The sequence below is a fragment of the Aulostomus chinensis genome, chromosome 9 (assembly GCF_037954235.1).
Source record: "Aulostomus chinensis isolate RoL2024-O1b breed Wild chromosome 9, RoL_Achi_v1.0, whole genome shotgun sequence".
Lineage (NCBI taxonomy): Eukaryota > Metazoa > Chordata > Actinopteri > Syngnathiformes > Aulostomidae > Aulostomus > Aulostomus chinensis.
In genome coordinates, this window is record NC_141328.1 from 13,259,480 (window position 1) to 13,283,394 (window position 23,915).

General features: G+C 40.1%; 1 protein-coding gene across 3 annotated transcripts; it reads left to right on the forward strand.

Moving 5' to 3' along the window:
* Positions 1–1,123: 1,123 nt before the first annotated feature.
* On the forward strand, positions 1,124–23,510 carry LOC147255852 (mitochondrial carrier homolog 1-like). Of its 3 annotated transcripts, none has more exons than XM_086213874.1 (12): positions 1,124–1,314; positions 2,301–2,385; positions 2,479–2,580; positions 9,822–9,884; positions 13,267–13,324; positions 14,699–14,750; positions 14,844–14,903; positions 15,373–15,466; positions 15,639–15,686; positions 15,767–15,834; positions 15,946–16,021; positions 17,262–23,510. In XM_086213874.1, the coding sequence occupies exons 1-12, from the start codon at positions 1,184–1,186 to the stop codon at positions 17,334–17,336; spliced, it is 912 nt and encodes a 303-aa protein (XP_086070000.1). In that variant the 5' UTR covers positions 1,124–1,183; the 3' UTR covers positions 17,337–23,510. The 3 variants fall into 3 exon arrangements, with proteins under 3 accessions (XP_086070000.1, XP_086069999.1, XP_086070001.1); XM_086213873.1 differs by having other exon boundaries at positions 1,124–1,336; positions 2,474–2,580; positions 17,262–23,508; XM_086213875.1 differs by having other exon boundaries at positions 1,190–1,336; positions 17,262–23,509.
* Positions 23,511–23,915: the final 405 nt, after the last annotated feature.

A 23,915-nucleotide genomic window follows, 5' to 3' on the forward strand; every position in this document is an offset into this window, starting at 1 on the left:
ACCAATATTCCAATCTGCTCACTGAGCTTGCTTCATGCTTTCTTAACAATATGCAACAAACTAACCGCAAAAAGAACGGTAAGATGGCCTTTTGCAGCAAGCTATGCACCAAAAGTTTAGAACTTACCCACCACAGTTAGGTCAAGTCAAGTCAATTTTATCTATATAGCGCCAAATCACACCAAAGTTATCTTATGACACTTTACAAGTATATCTTATCCTAAATTATATCTTATCCTATATCTTTCTGAGCAGTTGTTTTTAATCAGTTCTTTTTATCTCTTTACTTCTATTTTATATAACTTATTTGATCTGTTTTCAGGGCTTCACTGTTTTATTGTTCATTTGTTAAGCGTTTAATGTTTACATTTGCTAGACAAATGAAGTTTATTGTTATTTTTTTTGTCATCCTTCTATGAACACATTAATTTGCTTAAAATAAAGGTTTCCTTTGAAACTGCACCACAATGATAATCAATGTAGCAGAGAAATCTGTGGGTTTTGTGGGCTTGATTTTTTTCCTTTTCTGTGGATATTGCCTACCGAAGTGTTTCAAATATGTCATGAGTTTATAAAAAAAGTACAAACAATACAACAGCAAAAACATTGCCATTTTAAGAAGTATTTTTAAAATATGTAATAGGATAAAGGCTTTATGAAAATTCAGTAGGAAAGTAAATATACTATCTGGATGAAAATACTGTAACAGATAATGATCTGTCATTTACACCCTTACTTAGGACTGTGCCTTGATCATCAGAGAACAAAGTTAGTGGTTAACCCTAATTTTCCTTTACTTTGGTTCACTTTACTTTGATTAGGTTAAGAATAAATCACCAGTTTTATTAATAACTTGCAAACATATTATATTAGATAGCAGAGCAATAATTTGATTTTTAAATAAATGCCAATATGTTTAATAATGTTTTACTGCCCCTATTGGTCATGGTCATCCCACCCCCCTTCATCCTAACTTAAGTTGTCTATATACATACATAATGAAGCTCTCATTGTGTCTTTGACATGAACGGAACTGACTCACATCGGCATTGATTGCAATGCAATAACTACAAAATTGACGCCCTTGAGGAACAGTGTATTATTTTGAAGTTACAAAGCGGAAGTAGTTGCGTACAGCGCTAAAGTGACCGAGGATGAAGTATCCTCCGTCACGTAATTAAGGATGGAATCTCAGGAGAATCCTCTCCGCCAGACAAACGGTGTTGATCAGGATGCCACGCCGGCTCCTGTGGACATGGACACCGCGGTCCTACTGCTGGGAGCAGGGGTGACAGCCATCACACATCCGTTGCTGTATGTGAAGCTCCTGATACAGGTAGCTAACGCAGCTAGCTAGGTAACCTCGATTAAGTTGGCAAACCCCTTAACTGTTGTTTTCGGCTTCTTACATCTTCTCATATTCTGAAATGGTTCTCTGTGTGGTGGAAGAGGAAGCGCTTCTCCACACGAGATTAGACCTGCTTCTGCAAACCAGTGACAACATGTTGTTTCAAACTCACCATCAATGGCTTCAAACAGCACATGTGCATCGTTTGGTTAAATCTGGGTTCACATTCTGCAATATTGGAAAAATCTGGGCAATCTGACCCGTTCCTGGTGGACAGTGAGTCTCTCACCAAGTGGTCGAGTGCAGTGCTTTGCCTCTACTTCCACTGTGGTGCCACAACCTGCCAGCTTTAGCAGGAGGATCATGGTTGATTGCAGAAGCTGTTTACATGGCTGTGCACGCTGATAAATGCCAGCTCATGAATTCCCAGGTTGCTGCACTTGGATGTTGAACAGTTTGCTCAGTGATTCCTACATTACCCTTTCAAATCAAAGTTAAGAAGCCTGTGAGATCACAGTTGAATTATGTTAACTGTTTTGCTGACATTTAATATCTTGAATATGTGAAAGAATGAAGACAGAAAGTTGTCTTCCCAATTTTACTACTACACAGCCTCCTGGCTGGGACAGGGCTGGGTTACATTAAATTCCTCCTGTCCCTGCCATTGTCTTGAGACGGAGAAAACGATGTGTTTTTGCATGCTGATATCGTCCAGGGACCTTGGGAGTTTTGATCTTTCAATGCTTGCCAATATTGTGAGAATAACCTCATGGCTGTAATACTGAGAGGGTAATACAGTGAGTTTGAGTTCATTATTGTCAACATTGCATACTTTTTTATGATGGATCCACAGATAGAATGGGTTCATCCCCATATCATTCCAAGTGTGTAAGCCTTTACACTCCACGTCCAGTCAGGATAACAGCCTCTGATTGGTCGTTTTTGTTTCCAGGTTGGACATGAACCTCTTCCTCCAACTGTTGGCACAACTATGTTTGGAAGAAGAGTTTTATACCTGCCTGGCTTCTTCTCTTATGGTAAGTGGGCTCTGATGACTCACTGTCTCATTGTTTGACTGTTAATTGGTTCAGCCAGGGCAGCTGTCAGTAAATTGATTTGTTTTAGCACAGTATATTGTGAAAGTGGATGGGAAGAGAGGACTCTTCCGTGGACTCTCCTCAAGAATCATGTCCAGTGCCATCTCCACGGTGGTCAGGAGCAAAGTTAAACAGGTAAATGAGGACTTAGATAAAGACTAAGGTTTAATGTTACATTTTATTTTGGTTTCTTTCACTGATTTGGTTAGCGGGTCAGAAATACTTGCATCTAAAAATAGCTGTAGCGATTCTTGTAGAACAAAATCTAGAGTTGTCACACATAATCTCAATTTGAATAAATGAGTATTTCAAAACAAGAACTGTGTGTTATAGACCCCCAAAGGATGGCACTTCATAAATAAACGTAAACGTAAATGTACCCAGGAAGTATTGAGGATGGATCATGCTTCAACTGGCCAGACTACCTCTTAAGTTGACCTTCTAAACACTAATGTAAACGCATATGTCTTCAATCCATATACAGCGACTACATCAGCAGAAATACTGCTGAGTGCAAGTGCAAGTTACCGCTGGGTAACACCTGCCACAGTTTTCCCAAGAATCCAAAGTTTAATGGCGCGTATGTAGCCAGTCGTCATCTGGAAGCATTACGAGTGTAAGAGTAACAGGAAGCCCTTACTGAGAGTTAGTTCTTATGTCACATTGACCAAGTTGACATACACTGTATTAATCAGCATATGACAATATTCTGATTGTGTTGCATTCATTTAAACACGTGCCATTATCAGTTAAAACCATATTCTGGTTACCTTACATGGCCGTCAGCAGACTGCTTCTTGTCATGAGACGGGGGACTTTCACCAGTAGGATGTAGTGTATGGGAGGATCTCGTTATTCCCACTGATTCTTTTCCCCTCCCATCAGGCACCCCAATTGACCAGAAGAGGTGCTATAGTGGCCACGATTATTGCATGATTTTGTGAGGGATTCCTGAATAGGAGGACACGGGGAGAACATGCAAACTCCACACAGAAAGGCCCTGTAGCTGACCCCACACAAGCTGTGGTCACCAGTTACATGGAGGAGAGGGCACACCCCAGAGTGCCCACAGCGTCCTTTGCAGGAATCCAACCCAGGACCTTCTGCCAGTGAGGCGACAGTGCTACCACTGCGCCACCTTGCCCCGTTGCCCCCTTGCCCCCTTGAGTTGGTTATTGTCATGCAATGACTTTCTATTTTTGTGTACGACTCAGTGTAATATCGCTTACATAAGCCAATTAGTTTAGCTAGATGGAGTAGCAATGAACCAGAGGCCCATAGGAAATACAACCCCAATTCCAATGAAGTTGGGATGTTGTGTAAAATGTAAATAAAAACAGAATACAATGATTTTTAAAATAAAAACAGAATACAATGATTTTTAAAATAAAAACAGAATACAATGATTTTTAAAATAAAAACAGAATACAGTGATTTTTAAAATAAAAACAGAATACAATGATTTTTAAAATAAAAACAATACAGTGATTTTTAAAATAAAAACAGAATACAATGATTTTTAAAATAAAAATAGAATACAGTGATTTTTAAAATAAAAACAGAATACAATGATTTTTAAAATAAAAACAATACAGTGATTTTTAAAATAAAAACAGAATACAATGATTTTAAAATAAAAACAGAACACAGTGATTTTTAAAATAAAAACAGAATACAATGATTTTTAAAATAAAAACAGAACACAGTGATTTTTAAAATAAAAACAGAACACAGTGATTTTTAAAATAAAAACAGAATACAGTGATTTTTAAAATAAAAACAGAATACAGTGATTTTTAAAATAAAAACAGAACACAGTGATTTGCAAATCCCTTTCAACCTATATTCAATTGAATACACTGCAAAGACAAGATATTTAATGTTCAAACTGATAAGCTTTGTTGATGGCAAATATTCACTCATTTTGAATTTGATGCCTGCAACACATTCCAAAAAAGCTGGGACAGGGCCATCTTTACTACTGTGGTACTGGTTATCACCTTTCCTTCTAAAAACACTCAATCAGCATTTGGGTGCTGAGTGCACTAACTGTTGAAGCTTTGTGGGTGGAATTCTTTCCTATTCTTGCTTGATGTACAACTTCAGTTGCTCAACAGTCCGGAGTCTCCATTGTCCTATTTTGCGCTTTGTTATGTGCCCAAAGGCAGCTGGGATAGGCTCCAGCTCCCCCGCGACCCTTAACAGGGTAAGTGGTTGGAAATGGATGGATGGACTATGCGCCACATATTTTCAATGGGAGACAGGTGTGGACTGCAGGCAGGCCAGTCTAGTACCCGCACTCTTACTACGAAGCCATGCTGTTGTAACACCTCCAGAATGTGACTTGGCATTGTCTTGCTGAAATAAGCAAGGACGTCCCTGAAAAAGAAGTTGCTTGGATGGCAGCTGGTCCAAAATCTGTACCTTTCAGCATTAATGATGCCTTCACAGATGTGCCATGGGCACTACCACACCCCCATACCATCACGGATGCTTGTTTTTGTTCCTCCTCTCTATTCTATCAATAAGAATAACAATACTTCATAATGAATTATTAATAATTTGCTCTGTAATTTTGATCTCCAATGCATATTTCAGAAAAAAATTAAGTATATAATTTGCTATTTACTATAGCCTCAATGGTAATGATGTACTGACATACTTCTCACTCAATAATTCACTCACTCTCTATAACAGAGAAGTCATTGTCATAACATTTTCAGTTTGCATCTACTCTACATGCTTCTTGTTTTGATAAATTTACAACGTTTGTTTCTGGAAACTCGACCAGTCAAAAGCTTGGACACGTTTTCTTATTCAATATGTTTTCTTCATTTTTACTTCTTTCTGCATTGTAGATACATACTGAAGACATTAAATATATGAAGCGAGATATATGGAATTATGTAGCAAAGAAAAAATATTAAATAACTGTAAATATGTTTTATATTTTAGAATCCTCAGAGTAGCCACCCTTTGCTTTGTTGACAGCACTGCAAACCCTTGGCCTTCTCCTAATTAGATTCATCCCCTGAAATGGTTTTCACTTTACAGACTTGTCTTGTCAGGGTTCATTTGTGGAATTTCTTGCCTTCTTAGTGGGGTTGGGAGCATCAGTTGTGTTATGGAGAAGTCATGTTGATACACAGCTGACAGCCCTCTTTGACAACTGTTGGAATTCATATTATATTCATATATATTATAAATTCATCTGGGCAAGAACCAATCAGCTAAGAAAAGAGAAACGACAGTCCATCATTACTTAAAGAATTAAAAGTCAGTGAGTCCAGAAAATTGCAAAAACTTTGAATGTGTCCTCAAGTGCAGTCACAAAAACCTTCAAGGGCAATGATGAAACTGGTTCACATGAGGACCGCCCCAGGAAAGGAAGACCAAGAGTCACCTCTGCTGCTGAGGATTGGTTCATCCAGTCACCATCCTCAGAAATCACAAGTTCATCACAAGTACAGCACCTCAGATTAGAGCCCAGATAAATGCAGCACAAATTTCTTGTGCAGACTCATCTCTACATCACCTGTTCAGAGGAGACTGAGAGTATAAGACCTCTATGGTCAAATAGCTGCTAAGAAACCACTACTAAGGAAAAGCAACAAGCACAAGAGATTTGTTTGGGCCAAGAGACACAAGGAATGGACATTAGACCAGTGGAAATCTGTGCTTTGGTCTGATGAGTTCAAATTTAAGATCTTTGGTTCCACCCGCCGTTTCTTTAAGTGATGCAAAAAAGGTGAGCGAGTGGTCTCTACATGCATGGTTCCCACCGTGAAGCATGAAGGAGGAGGTGTGATGGTGTGGGCATGCTTTGCTGGTGTCACTGTTGGGGATTTATTCAAAATTGAACCAGCATGGCTACCTCAGCATCCTGCAGCAACATGCCATCCCATCTGGTTTGCGTTTAGTTGGACCATCATTTATTTTTTAACAGGGCGAACACCCCTCAAGGCTTTGTAAAGACTATTTGACCAAGAAGGAGAGTGATGGGGTGCTGCGCCAGATGACCTGGCCTTCATAGTCAGCTGACCTAAACCCAATCCAGATAGTTTGGGATGAGATGGACCGCAGAGGGAAGGTAAAAGGGCCAACAAGTGCTCAGCATCTCTAGGAACTCCTTCAAGACTGTTGGAAAACCATTTCAGGTGACGACCTCATGAAGCTCATCTAGAGAATGCCGAGTTTGCAAAGCAGTAATCAAAGAAAAGGTTGGCTATTTTGAGGTATCAAAAATATAAAACACGTTTTGAGTTATTTCACACTTTTTTGTGTACTACATAATTTCATATGTGTTCATTCATAGTTTTGATGCCTTCAGTGAGACTCTATCAATCAATCAATTTTTATTTGTATAGCACCAAATCACAACAAAAGCCATCTCAAGGCACTTTACACAAAGAGCAGGGGCCTCATGTATCAACGCGGTTTACGCACGAAAAACTTGCCAGGATCGGCGCTCACGTTCAGATGTACCAAGGCGAAAAGTTTGTAGATTCTTGCGCTGTTTCACACCAACTCCGGAGGCGCCGTAGAAGTTGGTGGAAAGCAGATTCTTGCGTTAACTGCACTTTGGTCCGTTGGCAACACCCTGTGTCGGTGTTTGGTAACTGACATTATTTGATAACCGCACATATATCGGGCACAAAAAAGCCATCAACACAAACCCAAACACCTGTTGGCATTACTGAAGCAGCTATAAGAGAGTCTTCACGATTGTGCTGAATGTGCAACTTTCAACAATGGCAGCACACGCTGTTGGAGGACGTGGCAAACAGTGCAATAAGAGGGAGCGACATTTCAGGGAGTGGGAAGACTTGCTCCACAATTCTGATGAGTGGCTGATGAGCCGGTTCAGGCTACCGTGGTCCATCCTCCCACAAATTTGTGAGGAGCTGTGACCGGCGCTCCAGCGCAGAAACGCCAGGAGCCGAGCTGTGCTAGTGCCGAAACTGGTGCTGAGCACACTCGGCTTCTTGGCCACTGGCTCCTTCCAGTGGGAGATGGCGGAATGTTCCGGGGTGAGCCAGTCAACCCTCAGCCAGGCCATGCCCTGGGTGGTGGACCTGATCATCCGCCTCTCCCGCAGGTACATTAAATTCCCTTCCGGTGCGGTTGAACAGGCCAATATTAAAGCGCAATTTGCAGCAATAGCCGGATTCTCTAATGATGATCAGGTCCACCACCCAGGGCATAGCCCGGCTGAGGGTTGACTGACTCACCCCGGAACGGTCCGCCATCTCCCGCTGGAAGGCTTTTTCGTGCCGGATGTATGTGCGGTTGTCAAATAATGTCAGTTACCAAACACCGCCACAGGGTGTCGCCAACGGACCAAAGTGCAGTTAACACAAGAATCTGCTTTCCACCAACTTCTAGGGCAGCTCCAGAGTTGACGTGAAACAGCGCAAGAATCGACAAACTTTTTGCGTTGATACATCTGAACGTGAGTGTCGATCCTGGCATATGCAAGTTTTTCTTGCGTAAACCGCGTTGATACATGAGGCCCCAGGTCTAGAACCTTACTCTTTACTACAAATGAAAGAGACCCAACATTTCCACATGACCAAGCACTCAGTGACGGCAAGAAAAAAACCTCCCTTTTAACAGGAAGAAACCTCCACCTACCCTACCAGGGTAGGTGGATAAGAGGAGAGAGAGGGAGGGAGCAGTGGAGAAGAGCGAGAAACACAGGGCCAGGGTGAGAGAGTGGTTGGTACAGGACAGGAAGCGATCAACCCAATGTCTACAGCCCCAGCGTCTACAGCCCGAGGTGACCTGCAGGGCGAGAGAGCACAGACAACTCCGGGGAAGAAGTTTAGGTTAATGGATGCATTTATATATGTGAATGTTATGGATGAAGATGGATAGAAACAGAGAGAAGGAGGAAGCTCAGTACATCATGGGAGTTCCCTGGTTGTCTAAGTCTTTAGCAGCATAAACTAGGAGCTAATCCCGGATAAGCCTGACCGGCCTGATAATAAAGAATTCTAATAGTCCAGCCTAGAAGTAACAAATGCATGGACTAGTTTTTCTGTGTCACCTTGAGACAGAAGGTTTCTTATTTTAGAGATATTGCGTAGATGAATAAAAGCGGTCCTTGAAATTTGTTTAATGGGGGAACTGAAGGACAAATCCTGATCAAATATAACTCCGAGGTTCTTAACAGTGCTGCTGGAGGCCATAGTAATGCCAATGAGTAGTAATATCACTAGGTAACGTTTTTCCAAGGTGTTTAGGGCCAAGCACAGGAATAACAATGACATCTGTTTTATCAGTTTAACAGTAAAAAGTTGTGTCATTGGGGCCTTTATGTCTGTAATCCATGCATGTAGTTTAGATAACTGTTGGCCTTCATCCAGCTTTATTGATGAATATAATTGAGAATCATCTGCATAACAATGGAAATTTATGGAATGTTTCCAAATAATATGACCTAAAGGAAGCATAGAAAGTGAAAATTAGTGGCCCAAGCACTGAACCTTGGAGAACACCGTGTTTAACTTTTGTTTGCATAGAAGATTTATCATTAACATGTACAAACTGAAATCGACCTGATAAATATGATTTAAACCAGTTTAATGCCATTCCATTAATGCCAAATGAGTGTTCAAGTCTCTGTAGCAGGATTTGATGGTCACTTGTGTCAAAGGCAGCACTAAGGTCTAAATCAGAATTTATAATGGAAATAGTCATGAAAATAAAGAAGAACCATTAAATGAGAAGATGTGTCCAAACTCTTGACTGGTAGTGTATATTTTAAGTGAATATATTGTGTCAGATTCTGTATCATCACAAAAACACAATATTTTACAATAGTCCTACAAAGCCTTTAAAACCGTCTCAATGTTTATTTGCTCACTTGTATCGTCAGCATTTTCAAGGAAGAAGGAGTTGCTGGGTTTTACGTGTGAGTCATGCTTCCTTACTGTTCATTTTGCTTCGAATACTAGTTCAGATGTATGGCTAGTGAGTCTGACCAGGGGCGGCACAGCGGTGCAGTGGTCAGCACTGTAGCCTCACAGCAAGAAGGTTTTGGGTTTGAGTCCCGGCTCGGGTGTGGGATCTTTCTGTGTGGAGTCTCCATGTTCTCCCTGTGCCTGTGTGGGTTCTCTCTGGCTTTCTCCCACAGGGAGAACATGCAAATGGGGACTAGGCTGATTGGACACTCTAAATTGACCGTAGGTGTGACTGTGAGAGTGAATGGTTGTCTGTCTCTATGTGTTGGCCCTTTGATGGACTGGCGACCTGCCTCTCGCCCGAAAACAGCTGGGATAGGCTCCAGCCCCCCTGTGACCCTTAACAGGATAAGCGGAAGAAAATGGATGGGTGGACGATATCTAATTGTGAGAGGCCGTGTCTTTACTCAGCAGATGGAGTTTCTCTCCAAGAAAGATGAGCAGCAGACTTCTCTGAGGAAAGTGGTGAAAGAGGTAAGAGTTGTTGCTACATAACATCTAAACAGAACTGAAAGGCCTCTATAAATTTAAAGGGAACAGTAGCTGTTTGAATTGTGTCTGATGGAAACAGGCGGTTTAGCGTCTGGATATTGTCGTAGTAGCTAAATACGTTCCCTCTGTAAGGTTATCATAAAGTTAATGTTCATTCATTCACAGTCATTCACAGTCATCTCGTTATGTATAATCAGTGCTATTGAGAGAAAGGGCAGTCTTCCCACTGCCACTGACATAAACATAAAATGAAAAAGAAATACAATCCATATGCACTTGCTTCACAACAGTCCAGTGGAAGCCTCCACTGCACCATCCACAGGTAACATCTTCACTTGGTAGCTCCAAAACTGCTAAGGATATTCAGGCTGTGGGTGTGAACTACAACAGGTGGAATCAGGTTAGGAGGGTTGGGCTGATATGCATGAACATTTTGCCCTCTTGATTTCTTGGATGAGTTGACTGAGAATGTCACAAGGCTAATCTTCTGATCAGATGTGTGATAACTTCTCCTTTCTGTGTCATTCTTCATGAAATTGTATATATAAGAAAGACCTTTACCTGCACACTGAGCGGAGAGCTGTGTAGTTGCAATGTGTACCAAATGGCTCTAGAGTGCTTCACAACTTCCTGGACCCCTCTTTAGGGCTGAAAGGTCTTGGTGTATTATTGATGGTGCATCTTCTGCCACTTTGCTTCCACCAGGACTGTTTTAGTGATGTCGGTCTTCTATTTCAGACTGCGCTTATACTTAAGAAGTGTTTGCAGAATTTAAGGCTATGTAGATGAGTCAAAAATAGCTTCATCATAGAAAACTGTTTCATAAGAAAACCCTACCACCTGCACGCTACTAATATACTTAAACTAGGAATTAAGCTTTTGTGCTGCCTATCCAGAGCTGACACGACTAACTTCATTTCGTGAAACACACACACTCGTTAATTGCTGCAGTACTAACAGAAACCTCCATGCAAATATCAAAGTCAGAATGACTGATAGCTTTGAAAACCAGTCATATTAAATACCTTGGTATTAATATTCCAAAAGATTTGGCTAATATTTATAATATAAATTATGGTCCTATCACAAAGGAAATAAAAGCAGATTTGCTCAGGTTGGCTCCCTTAACACTAAACTTGTATAATCGAATAGAAACTATAAAAATGAACATATTACCAAGATTGTTGTTCCTTTTTCAATCTCTACCGGTAGAGATACCAATAAAACAGTTCAGTGAATGGAAGCGAATGATTTCCAGGTTCATCTGGAAAGGGCAGAAGCCGAGGGTGCGACTCAAAACACTTCAATTGCCAAAAGAAAAAGGAGGAATATCCCTCCCATGCTTGGAAGACTATTATAAGGCATCACAATTAAAATATTTAGTCTGTTGGTGTATTGAGGACTACAATGCGAAATGGAAAGAGCTAGAATTAAAACAATTAGATATTCCCCTGCAGTCCATGCTGGGGGACAGAACCACTAGGACTCTGTATTCAGATAAATGAAGTCGATGGACAATGGTCCCCCTCAATATATGGTTTCAAGACTGTAAAAATTTAAAATTGGACAGAAACATACGGTTGTTGCTGTGGGTAGCATATGACAGAGATTTTAAGCCAGCAGAATTAGATTCTAGGTTTAAACTATGGATGGCGGAAGGCATAACAACATACAGTACAATCTCAACCACCACATGCTTGAAAAGTTTCCAAAGTCTTTGTGACTCCCATAACTTGGATAAACAGGATTTTTACAGGTAACTGCAACTTAGGCACCACTTTGACAAAAATGTTAAAATTGATGGAGAAAGTGAAGTGAGCCTCATTCATGTTTTTATTGACGCATATAAAGGAAACATCAAAAGGAAACTAATATCCAAACTATACTCAGCTATTCAAACTTCTAAGAATCACTCTACTTTCTATATTAAAACTGCACGGGAAAAGGAGTCAAACATGGTTTTAACAGCAGAAGAATGGTTAAATATATGTAAAATACAATCCAGCACTTCCAGCTCTGGCCAGTGGAGAGAATTTGCATGGAAGAATATTATCAGATTTTTCATTACTCCAAGAAGAAAGTTTAGACAGAGCGGCAGGCCAGAAGCTGGATATTGTTGGAGACTTTGTCACAACCCATCAGCTGATCACTTTCATATATTTTGGAGCTGCCCGTCAATCCAACCATACTGGCTAGAGATAGTAAAAGAAATAAAAGCAATAAAGGGTTTTGAAATTGAAGACAATTTCATTACTATATATTTAGGTAATATTTCACCTTCTCTTAATGCTCATGACAAATACCTTCTTAAAATACTGCTTGTATCTTGTAAAAAAACAATCACTAAGAAATGGCTCAATAAAGAACCACCAACGAAAGGAGAGTGGATTTCAGTTGTTAAAGAAATAAGTGATAAGGAAAAGCTCACCTTTTCTCTGAGACATTGTATAGATGCATTTCAAAGAAACTGGTGTAAATGGTTTAAATATATGAATATGGACATAACATAAAACTGATGCTACATATATTTTATTTTCTTTTCTTGCTCCTTTAAAGTAACCCCTGACATGACATTGTACTCAGAATGTGTAAAACGTAGTGTATTAACCTTGACCAGTGACCTGTATGTTCTGTTTTACTAAAACAAAATAAACATAAAGTATGAAAAAAAAAAAAAGAATGACTGATAGCCTCCCTTGTGCAAACTGGTTGAACTTGCATTGCAACTTGCAGCAGCCTAAATCAGTGAACTGTGACAGTAACACACCACTAAATCCAATTTGTAATGCATCAGTAATAAGAGTGTGATTAACATCATATTATGTTTGTTTGTCACCAGATAAACTGAACCACTAGTGTCTGTCTGACAGGTGAGATGATACCTATGGGAGAGAATCTCAGAGGACAAAAACATAGTGAATAAGGGACAAATCTCTATTCAAGTCATAGTTCAGAGTTTTTACCTTTTTTATAAGATGTAGGCCAGCTTGTCACACAGGGACAGACTAATTTTATCCTCCAATATACCCCCACCTAGAAATTATATTAATATGAGTTTATATGTACAATGTATTTATAAGATTTTTACTGCTTTTTTTTGTCAAATGTTCACATTTCGGTTTTGAGTTGCATGTTGACAAGGACTGACCACGGTCACACCCACCCATCACACACAGCATCAGCGCTGATAGTGAGCCACTTCCTTCACGATGTCTTGATGCATTTCCTCTGATTACAGTAGAATTAGACAACATTCAGCTCTTTCTGTCATGAACCCTAACATCTCTGCTTTGCAGTGGCAGGGTGTTCGGTTCCATTTTCATTTTCAGACAAGGTGTCCCCTCAAAATGTTTCCTCTCTCTAGACCTCTAATGAGATGATTATCCAGTTCCTGTCCAGAGTTGCCACTCATCCATTTCATGGTACGTAAGGATTTTTTCCTTTGATCTATTTGTTTTTTACTCATGCTGACAACATGTGTTATTAAGCAAAATGTAGAATATTATATATACCAAATGATCTTCAGTCACTACTATAAATTTTTTTCCATGATAAAAAGCTGTGTTTTTGTTTGGGAAGGTCTGTACTTACCTGCACAAATGTCACAACCAAAACAAATAAAAACATGCTCTTTTTTTCCTCTCCAAGTAACACATTCCTGCCTGTTAAAAGGAAGGTTTCATCACCACTGTTGCAGGATGTGCTTGCTCATGGAGAATTGTTGGGTGTAAATTCAATAAAGGAGTGTGGTACTAGACCTGCTCTACCTGTAAAGTGTCATGAGATAACTTCTGTTGTGATTTGGCGCTGTACAAATAAAACTGACTTGACTTGACTAATCTGAACCAGTTCCAAAGAACCAGATCTCAGCCAGAAAAACTGGCAATACTCTAACAACCAAAATGCTTATGTCAGTTGCAAAGGGTGGGAACAAGACCTATTCAAATTTTGTCCCCACCATTTTTGAAAACATCAATAGTGTTTACTTTTGCCTAGTACAAATTAAAAAAGAAGCAGTTTAAGTAGGAATGTGAATACTCTTTGCAGGGGCAAAGACATGATGTGGTCCTGCAAGGGATTTTTCAAATCTTAGATGATGGACCTCCCTTTTAGTCTTAGACAAGCCCCTCCCTTTATCCCTCCTTATGTTGCTTGTAGGTTTTTTTCTGGATAGCTATCATGATCATTATTTAGTATTTGATCCAAAGGACGGTCAGCTATTTAGCCAAACTAGCCTAATATTGATGTTTTATGGAACTTTAGCCAACACCAAATACATGAAAAAACTCTGTCCTCATTTATTTAATAGTTTCTGACTCTATGAAAGTAGGACAAACAGTAGAATTCCCCCAAAACTTCTGTATCTCCTAACTAAATATATCTTTCCCCAAATCACATACATCTTCATGTTTTCCTCTGATATATGATATTCTTTGACATCCATTCACTGAACCCCCTGAAATTCTCTGGAGAGCCACTGGGGAGGTCCACATCATAGTTTGAAAAAAAAAATCTGTCATAATACACTATTGTTGATGGGGTTTTTTGTGGTGCAAAGTGAGTACTAAAAAGGGACATAATGTCACTTTTTGTTAACGAACTAGCCAATGAAATGCAAACCAATTGTTAAGTCAGCAATTCTTCATACTGGAGAAACTGAAATTAGAAAGTGTTTGGTCTCTTTTTGATGTGCATGGATAAATTATATGTGGAATCCATCCGTTACTGTTGTGCTGCCAACTACTGTGTGTGTTTTCAGTCTCTTTAGCTTTGCCTGTGTCATTTTCTTGTGGCAGTTATGTCAGTGCGGTGTATGGCCCAGTTCGTTGGCAGGGAGGTCAAATACAGGTGAGAACTACCGTAAAAAAACAAAAGCAAAAAAAAAAACTTTTATAAAGCCTTTAAAACCGTCTTAATGTTTATTTTCTGTCACATTTGCAGTGGAATGCTCACTTGTATCGTCAGCATTTTCAAGGAAGAAGGAGTTGCTGGGTTTTACGTGTGAGTCATGCTGTCTTACTGTTAATTTTGCTTCAAATACTAGTTCAGATTTATGGCTAGTGAGTCTGACCAGGGGGCGGCACAGCGGTGCAGTGGTCAGCACTGTAGCCTCACAGCAAGAAGGTTTCAGGTTTGTGTCCCGGCTTGGTCATGGGATCTTCCTGGAGTTTGCATGTTCACCCTGTGCCTGCGAAGGCTCCCTCCAGGTACTCCTGCTCTCTCCCACCATCCAAAGACATCAAGAGGGGACGAGGCTGATTGATACTCTAAATTGACCGTAGGTGTGACTGTGAGAGTGAATGGTTGTCTGTCTCTATATGCTGGCCCTGTGATGGACTGGCGACCTGTCACCTCTCTCACCCACCTCTCGCCCGAAGGCTCCAGCCCCCCTGTGACCCTTAACAGGATGAGTGGTAGAAATGGATGGATGGACGGATGGAGTCTGACCAGTGCTTTGTTGTGTTTGCAGTGGTGTCGTGCCTCATGTGTTGGGAGAAGTCCTCTTTCTGTGGAGTTGCAATCTTCTGGCTCACTTTATTAATACCTATGCTGTTGATGAAAGTGTAAGTCCATTCTTTTTCACGCAATTTTATAAAAAGGGATTTACAACAAAATTCACTTGGTTCAAAGAAGGAGTGCCCTTGGAGGTTCAAACATAATTGCAGGACAAAAGCAAACATTGTGGTGTTAAAATGCCTTTTGTTCGTGTTCCATTACCTCTAAATTTTTTTGCAGTTCAGTCAGGCCTCTGCAGTGAGGAGTTACACTAAATTTGTGATGGGCGTAAGTTTTCCATCGATATCCGTTCATGAAAGGATTCTCTTGTGCAGTGTTCCAGATGACTAATAATTGTTCTTCTCTAGATTGCAGTGAGTGTTTTAACATATCCTTTCATGCTGGTTGCTGACCTGATGGCAGTCAACAACTGTGGGTGAGTCAAGTATGGAAACATTATCTTGCTCACAAATCAGTTATAGGAAAAACATTGGTGATTGTTTTCTGATAATTCGGGAGTCTGATTTGTTGAACTTTGTGTTTTCAGTTTGACTGCAGGTCTTCCTCCTCACTCACCCATCTTCAGGTCCTGGTTGCACTGCTGGAATCACCTTAGCCAGAGGGTAAGCTCACTCCCTTCATCTGTGAAAGTATACCTCTGGCAGCTTTTATGGATCTCGAAACTGACAATAGTATCTTTTTTCATAATATTCCATAGTCCTACATCATACATACGAGGTGGCACGTTAAGTTAAATTGTCTCCTCCACATGTCTACTCAGCTCTGTGCTGGTAAAATGGTCAGCAGTGGGCAGATATCTAGCAATGAATAATATAACAACAAATCAGTGTATGGCCCCAATCCATCAACAAGAATAATTCTGCGGGCAACCAAAATAGCTCTAACACAGCAGCCCCTATTTGCTGTTACAGAGCAATTAACTAATGAAAACAGTTAAGCAGAAGCCATTAAAATGATGCAGTCCTGTTAAGTTCTGTCTTATACCCTCTTTCATCATATGAAGTAAAACAAAGGTTTGCAAATATCATAAATCTACAGCTAATGGGTCCTTGCACGGTGCTCAGCCCTCATATTTGAGCAAAGCTTTGATCGAATTCATTTTGAGGGTGCAAACACGGCGTTGAAACACCGGAACCATCTGAATGAATGCCTCATTCTGCAGACCTCCAAAAGGGGCAGACATCCAAATAATAACTCAAGATGGACTCATTCCATGAACATTAACTTGCAAATAATATTTCTAATAAAAACAAAACTCCCGTCAAGTATTGAACAGTTTGTTTGATAAGAAACAACTATTAATACACAAATTCTCCAGCATCATGAAAGTAAGCTAGCTTGCTGAACTTACGCAAGGAAACTCCTTCAAAGTTTGTGGATAAATATAAAGGTATTCAGTTGTTAAAAATTAACTCGGTCTTTTACAAGGACTTGATTTGTCTATACATCCAGACCAAAGCTCTCTCTCTGTTTTACAAAGTGGTTTGCTATGCCTGCACTCTGATTCACTAGAGATTTGGGATGAGAATCAATATCTGGAGGAAGTGTGTGGGTTTGTTTGTGGCTGCCATTCAAGCTGCCACATTGTGTTCAGAAATTCCCAGACTTTGGCAGGTGGAGCTCTACAGTGCCTGGTACTTTGCACGACAGTGAGTCACGATCGCCTCTTGAGGAACAAATAGTATGATGCTACACTGACTTGGCGCTAGATTTTCTGGTTTGGTGACAAGTGATCCTTTTAAGTGAGAAGCCTGAGCTTCTGATATTTACACAGTAATGTGGTGTTTCCATAGAAATTTAGACATTTAAAATATGTCCTTCCTCCACCAATGCCGCCACCAGGGCCTCCTCTTCAGAGGATCCAGCTTCTTTTCTCGACGGGTACCTGTGACCACCCTGCCCTCCATCGATGACTGACACCAGTCATCTCCATCGCCTTCTGAACTGTTCTTCTTCCTCCTGCTCAGAAGTACTCTACAAAGACACACCCTACCTGTAAGCCTCTCGTGCTGTCACCCAGGTGTAGTGGGAACAGCAGCGACTACATTCATGGAGTGCCAAGGAATTTTTTGCTTCTGGAGTTTTTGTTCAGTTATGTGTGATAAAGATGCAGGTTGTGGGAGTATTCAGTCATAAACTATGCAACACTGACTCTAGAGAGGAAACATTCAGAATATGCCTGATTTCCCAGCTTTTTCATACTAATAATTTCTGAGGATTATGGAAGTGTAGTAAAGCACATCAAAAGAAAGATCTCTAAGAAACTGAGATGAAAAATTTCCATTGGCAACACATGTTCCTGCAGTGTCATTACTGTTATGGAAACTAGGCTTTTCAATGGACAACCTCTATCAACAGAAACAGAAATGATTCATGTTGTGGGATATTACTGTTTACTTCTCTAGCTTTCACTGGGAACAACCCTCTGAGGATCATCAGAGATTAATCCTAAAGGTGTCTGCCGTAGAAATCATTTAGTTCAACTTAAGGGCAAGACTTCAAATTAAATTGTGCTAACGGCATTGTGCTACTAACCTGAGAGTTAGCTCATTTTAAGACTTGCTGCACTGATTACACATCCTACTAAGAGAATAGGAGGTCCCTCCACAGTAGGAATGGGCAGGTGCATTGACTGACCTGCTGCCTTTTAATATTAAAGGTTATACATGATTATGGTTCTAAGTTATACAGTGGTGCAAAAAAATTCACCGATTCTGCAACTTGTCCCACTTAAAAGACATGAGAGGTCTGTAATGTTCATCATTGGTACACTTCAACTGTGAGAGACAGAACGTTAAAAAAAAAAAATCCAAGAAATCACATTTTATGATTTTCAAAGAATTTATTTGTATCATGGTGCAGAAAATAAGTATTTAGCACCAACAAACAAGCAAGAATTCTGGTCCCTGTAGCCCTGTTACTTCTTCATTAAGAAGCTCTTCTTTCTTCCACTCATTACCTGTGTTAATGGCACCTGTTTGAACTTGTTATCTGTATAAAAGACACCTGTCCACAACCTCAAACACTCAGACTGCAACCTCTCCACCATGGCCAAGACCAAAGAGCTGTCTGCAATCAAAAAATAGATTTGTTCAATTTACATAAGATGATTATGTCAACAATTTCCACATAACTGAGTTATGTTCAAACAAATTATTACAAGGGGAAATTCTAATTTATGTGAAACCAACAAGACCGTTTTAAGTCATTTTAATGTCATCTGGTTTAGTTAGACTTAATAGAACAGGTGACGCTCCACTAAATAAACATACATTCATTACAGTAACCTAACTCACTGACGTAACTTGTGCTCAACTGAATTGAGTAAAACCAATTGAACAACTCCTTGTAATTCCAATGTAACTGCTTTGAATAAGCAATACTTATAAGGTTTTATTGTATTAAAGTGGTGAATTTATGTTGGACTTACTAGACCTACTTATGTCAACAATTTCCATACAAAGTAGTTCAATAAAAATCAAACAACAACACTATGTTCTGTGAAAACATTTACTGCACATAATATTTTAAACCACAAACACCATTTTTTCAACATGTTAGTCCCCTTTGTTTAAGAATTTTTAATATAGTTTTAGATAGGGCCCAATGAAAACAAATATATCTTAAGAGGACCTGCAAAACCAAATGAAGCACCAAAATAAAGCAAAATAAAACTTGCACCTTTGTTGAGAGTTTTTTGTCATCCAGCTCCATGACAAGTTTTTGCTGAACCTCAAATGTGTACTGCAGGTTGGCTGGATAGCTCAAGTCAAGTGAGTACATGAGGCCAAACAAAATGGCGACAGCATTTGCAATGTTACCAAGGTCATCGAGCACATCCACCCCCTCGATGATTGTTCCAACATCTGCCAGGCAATCTGTGGCCTCTGCACCTTTAACCTTGATGGCAAAAATTCCCAGGACTGTCTGGTCCATAGCCCTCTGGTTGTCCTCAACATCCTCAAAAACAAGAAAAAAAACAAACCATCAGTTCCAACATACACATCAGAAAAGCACCTTCATTGAAGTACCAACCTTCAATTAATAGATGACAAATTCCTGTTAATGGGATTTCACTGAAGGGATTTTTATGATAGAGAAACCAGGGGACAGAATACTTAGCATATACTCTTGAATGAGATGGTCAGGGTGTTCATTGAGGTCGACCATGAGTGCTTTGAGCTCGCGGGCTCTAATTGTTTCAACAGCATCAGTCTACAGCAGTGAACAAGGGCAATGTATGAGGTGATATTGGTATTGCATCGTATTGCAACAGATCATCACTGTCATACAAGAAGTAGAAGCAAAACGTTTGTTTTATTCTAATTGGCATGCAACAATATACCATCAGCTGTGTCGCAGTCCTAAGGCCCCAACAAGTGACCTGCTATTTTTATTTCAAAAAATACCTATACTGAAGATCAGATTTGTGTATAATGAATGAAATAAAAAATACCTCATCCAAGTCTCTCATGATATTCCATATTTTTAGTCCTGCTGCTCCTCCTTGTTTTCTGAAAATGGTCATCAGCTGCATCGAGTGATGATCCAGCGGTTGCATGAACTTTGATCCCAGTGGGACAGTGGTGATGCAGGTAAACTCTGCTTCCACCTACAGACATTCAACAATATTTATAAAAATAGCAACAGGACACAGTTCAATTAAAACAAAACAGAAAAACTGGACCAACGACATGTTTTTGTGACATCTTAAGATAAAAATGTGTCCCCTAATCGGGTGGTGTGATTCTAAAAAGAAAATTACATTATATGAATATTGACAGTTCAGGATAGTTTCTTCTCGAATATCAAATCGATTTTTTCCATATAAAAAAGACAAGGCCAGGCAAAGCATCACGCACTATTGGTCAGCAGCGTATAAAATATACAGTATATATTTACTCAGATCGGAGTCATTTGATGGAAGTAAACCCCGAATTATTGCCTGTGAAAAACGCACCTCCACCCACCAAACTTCAGCAATAGTTAATTAGGCGCGGTCGCAGTATGAACTTCGGAAAACCATCAAGGACAATCAGTGTGTTGAGGTGAGTGTGCGATTCACTCAGTAGGGTTTTGTTCAATTTCCTTAGCTAGCTTATTTTGCTTTTCATGTAAGTTCAACTTACTAAAGTACACCAGGTTTTAAAATGAAACATAGAAATGTTAATTAAATTAAACATAGGTGTATTTATTTAATTCAACATCTCACACAGTTCATTTTTTTTAGTCTAAGGACACAAGGACAACATTGTACACCTGCACAAGACTGGCATGAGCCAATCCACAATAGGCAAGCAGCTTGGTGAGAAGAGATCAACTGTTGGAGCAATTATTAGAAAATGGAATAAATACAGGGTCACTGACAGTCTTCCTCCACCTGGGGCTCCATGCACCTCACCTCTCCCCTCACCTTGTGGGGTACAAATGATCTTGAGAACGGTGAGGCACCAGCCCAGAACTAGACGGGGGGAACTGGTCAATGACCTGAAGAGAGCTAGGACCACAGTAACAAAGGTTACTATTAGTAACACACCACGTCGTCATGGATAAAAATCCTGCAGTGCTCGAAACGTCCCCCAGCCAGTACATGTCCAGGCCTGTCTTAACGTTTGCCAGAGACCATCTGGATGACCCAGAGGAGGATTGAGAGAATGTCACGTGGTCAGTATTAAGGAAAGGATGAATTGGGCCATGTATTGTGAGATTTTGGGCAAACGCCTCCTATCTTTAGTGAGAGCATTGAGGAGGAAACGTGGCTGGATCTTCCAGCATCACAATGATCCCAAACACACCACCCGGGCAACGAAGGAGTGGCTACGTAAGAAGCATTTCAAGGTTCTGGAGTGGCCTAGCCAGTCTCCGGACAATCCAATAGAGAATCTGTGGAGGGAGTTGAAAGTCTGTGTTGCCCAGCGACAGCTTCAAAACATCACTGCTCTAGAGGAGATCTGCATGGAGGAATGGGCCAACATACCAGCAACAGTGTGTGCACACCTGGTGAAGACCTACAGGAAATGTTTGACCTCTGTCATTGCCAACCAAGGTTACATTACAAAGTATTGAGGTGAACCTTTGATATTGACCGAATACTTACTTTCTGCACCATTATACAAATAAATTCTTTAAAAATCCTACGATCAGAATCTGAAAAAGCTTTATTGCCAAGTACGATTGAACACATACGAGGAATTTGTTGTGGTGCTGTTGGTGCACGCAATCCAATAAACAATGTGATTTCCTGGATTTTTTACATTCTGGCTCTCACAGTTGAAGTTAACCAATGATGTACATTATAGACCTCTCTCATCTTTATTAGTGGGATAACTTGCAGAATCATTGGCTGCCCAATACTTTTTCCCCCCACTGTGAGTGCTGCAGCTCATAGGGCTCTTGGTCAAGCTCTGCAACATGATTTAAATGGCGGAAGGCTTAAATATGCCATAACTGTTGGAAATGTATTTTTATATTTCACTTTCAGTCGCTTCCAAGTGTGCTGTGTTGGATTGAACTGTGTTGGATTTAAATAAAAAAAATACTGATTCCACCCCTTTTGTTACATAGAAAATTTGGTTAAATGTAAAAAGAAAAGAAAAAAAGACTAAATGTGCATTGGTTCAAGAAGCATCCTCCGTGTGTGCTCCATAGTATTTTTCCTGGGAAACTGTTCTCGTACTCACCTTGAGTATGCATGAACATTTCCGGTGTGAAATAGGTCAGTCATTTTATCTGCACTCCATTTATGATGCCTTCTTTTAAAAGTCAAGCACGTGCTTAACTTTGAGTGAGCCTGGTCAGAGCTGACTGAGCTAGTGATAACCTTTTGTCAGAAAAAGAATCCTGAACATGCAGCTTTGCCCACTGCTGCTTCAATATACAAATATACCAAAAAAAATAAGAATGCAGTTTTAACTATCAATAACAATATATCTATAAGTAACTTTCCAGGTTTATATTTGTGTTATTTTTATTCTTCTCTCAAACACAGCGAAACATTGCCAGTTCTCCAAACTGCAGTTGTCCTCCATTAACACCAATAATAATAACAACAACGAGCAAACATGATAGGGTCTTCGCCCCGGAGGGACTCCGGGCTCAGGCCCTCATAACAACTTTCCCTCCCTCGATGTCCGTAGGTCAGTGTTTAAGTAGCATTTAGTGTCAACACATTGCTTCTGAAGGCTTTGCTTTTCTTTGATATTCCAAACGGTGTCTTTTGTTCCTGTCATGGAAAATGTTTCTTTTGACTATTAAAATCAAGAATTGCTTTTTTTTTTTATAGATGTGTATATTTGAAGAAAATAATTACAACAGAAAGATGATATTTATTGCAATGAGTGTAACTGCATGTCTAAAACCTGTTTGCTACAATGTCAAGTCCAATGTATGACAGCAACTACCGAGCAAATGGCACATGATCTTGTACTGAGTAAATGGAAACAACCATCTTATTTTTTTAACCCTGTGTTCTCAGATAATTATTTTATATGTGACAAAGAGTTTGACTTCCCAGACTGTGATGTGTTGAAATGGCGTGGTCATAGGGAGTCTGTCACTGATAATATAAACACAAGCTGTAATTGCAATAGATTGATGAAAATAATCACGATGCCAATTTGTACTCTGTGTGATGTGCTGTCAGGCTACCAGCAGGATGACCCGGGAGCCATGTTTAAATGCATGTTATTCTGAATGGACTAGGGATCAGATCGACCACAGTAAGACTGACACATTCCCACACAGATTTCTTGTCTGATTTGAAGTTTTCCAATGCAAAGTGTAAAGTTTCTATGTAATCATTGTGTACCAAAACATTTGCTTGGTGTTTGGTGTGAACGTGTTGCCATGCTTGCCTGTTGGATAGATAGATAGGATGGCGTTGCACCACACATCACTTTGTGACTGTAAAGATGAGACTGTGTTGTGAACATTGCTCTTATTAAAAGAAAATATCTAGCACTCAGCAGTGCCCATGTCACGTATACAACTATGCACCACTCAGACGGGAATGCTTCATTATCATTTAGTTCAGCTTTATAGATCAGTTGTAGGACATTAAGAAAATATGGTTTGTGTTTCTCCAGTTACACAATAATTATTGGATATGAAGTTGTGCTCACCCTCCATTACTCAAGGGACATTGTTGTATTGTGGGATTTTTGCAATTTTCACTTTGTGGAAACAGGCCAGTAGGATCCAGGAAGCGCAGTGCACCTAAATGAAACATAGGTGGCCGTTCCTTTGTCTCCGAAACTGGTGGACCTGATCATTCTTGATGGATCAAGACTGAGCAGCATGGAAATTGTTATGACCCCAGGTCATTATTTAGTGTTAATTGCGTTTCTCCATGTGTGTGCCTGGCAGTGTATTGGGGTTATGTGTGTGAGCAGGTAGAGTTCCGCCTGATTCCACCTCACTGGTCACCTTAGAGGCCTGCGAGTTTTAAAAGCACCAGATGATGACAATCAAGTGCGCTTCAACCCCCCCACCACTGAA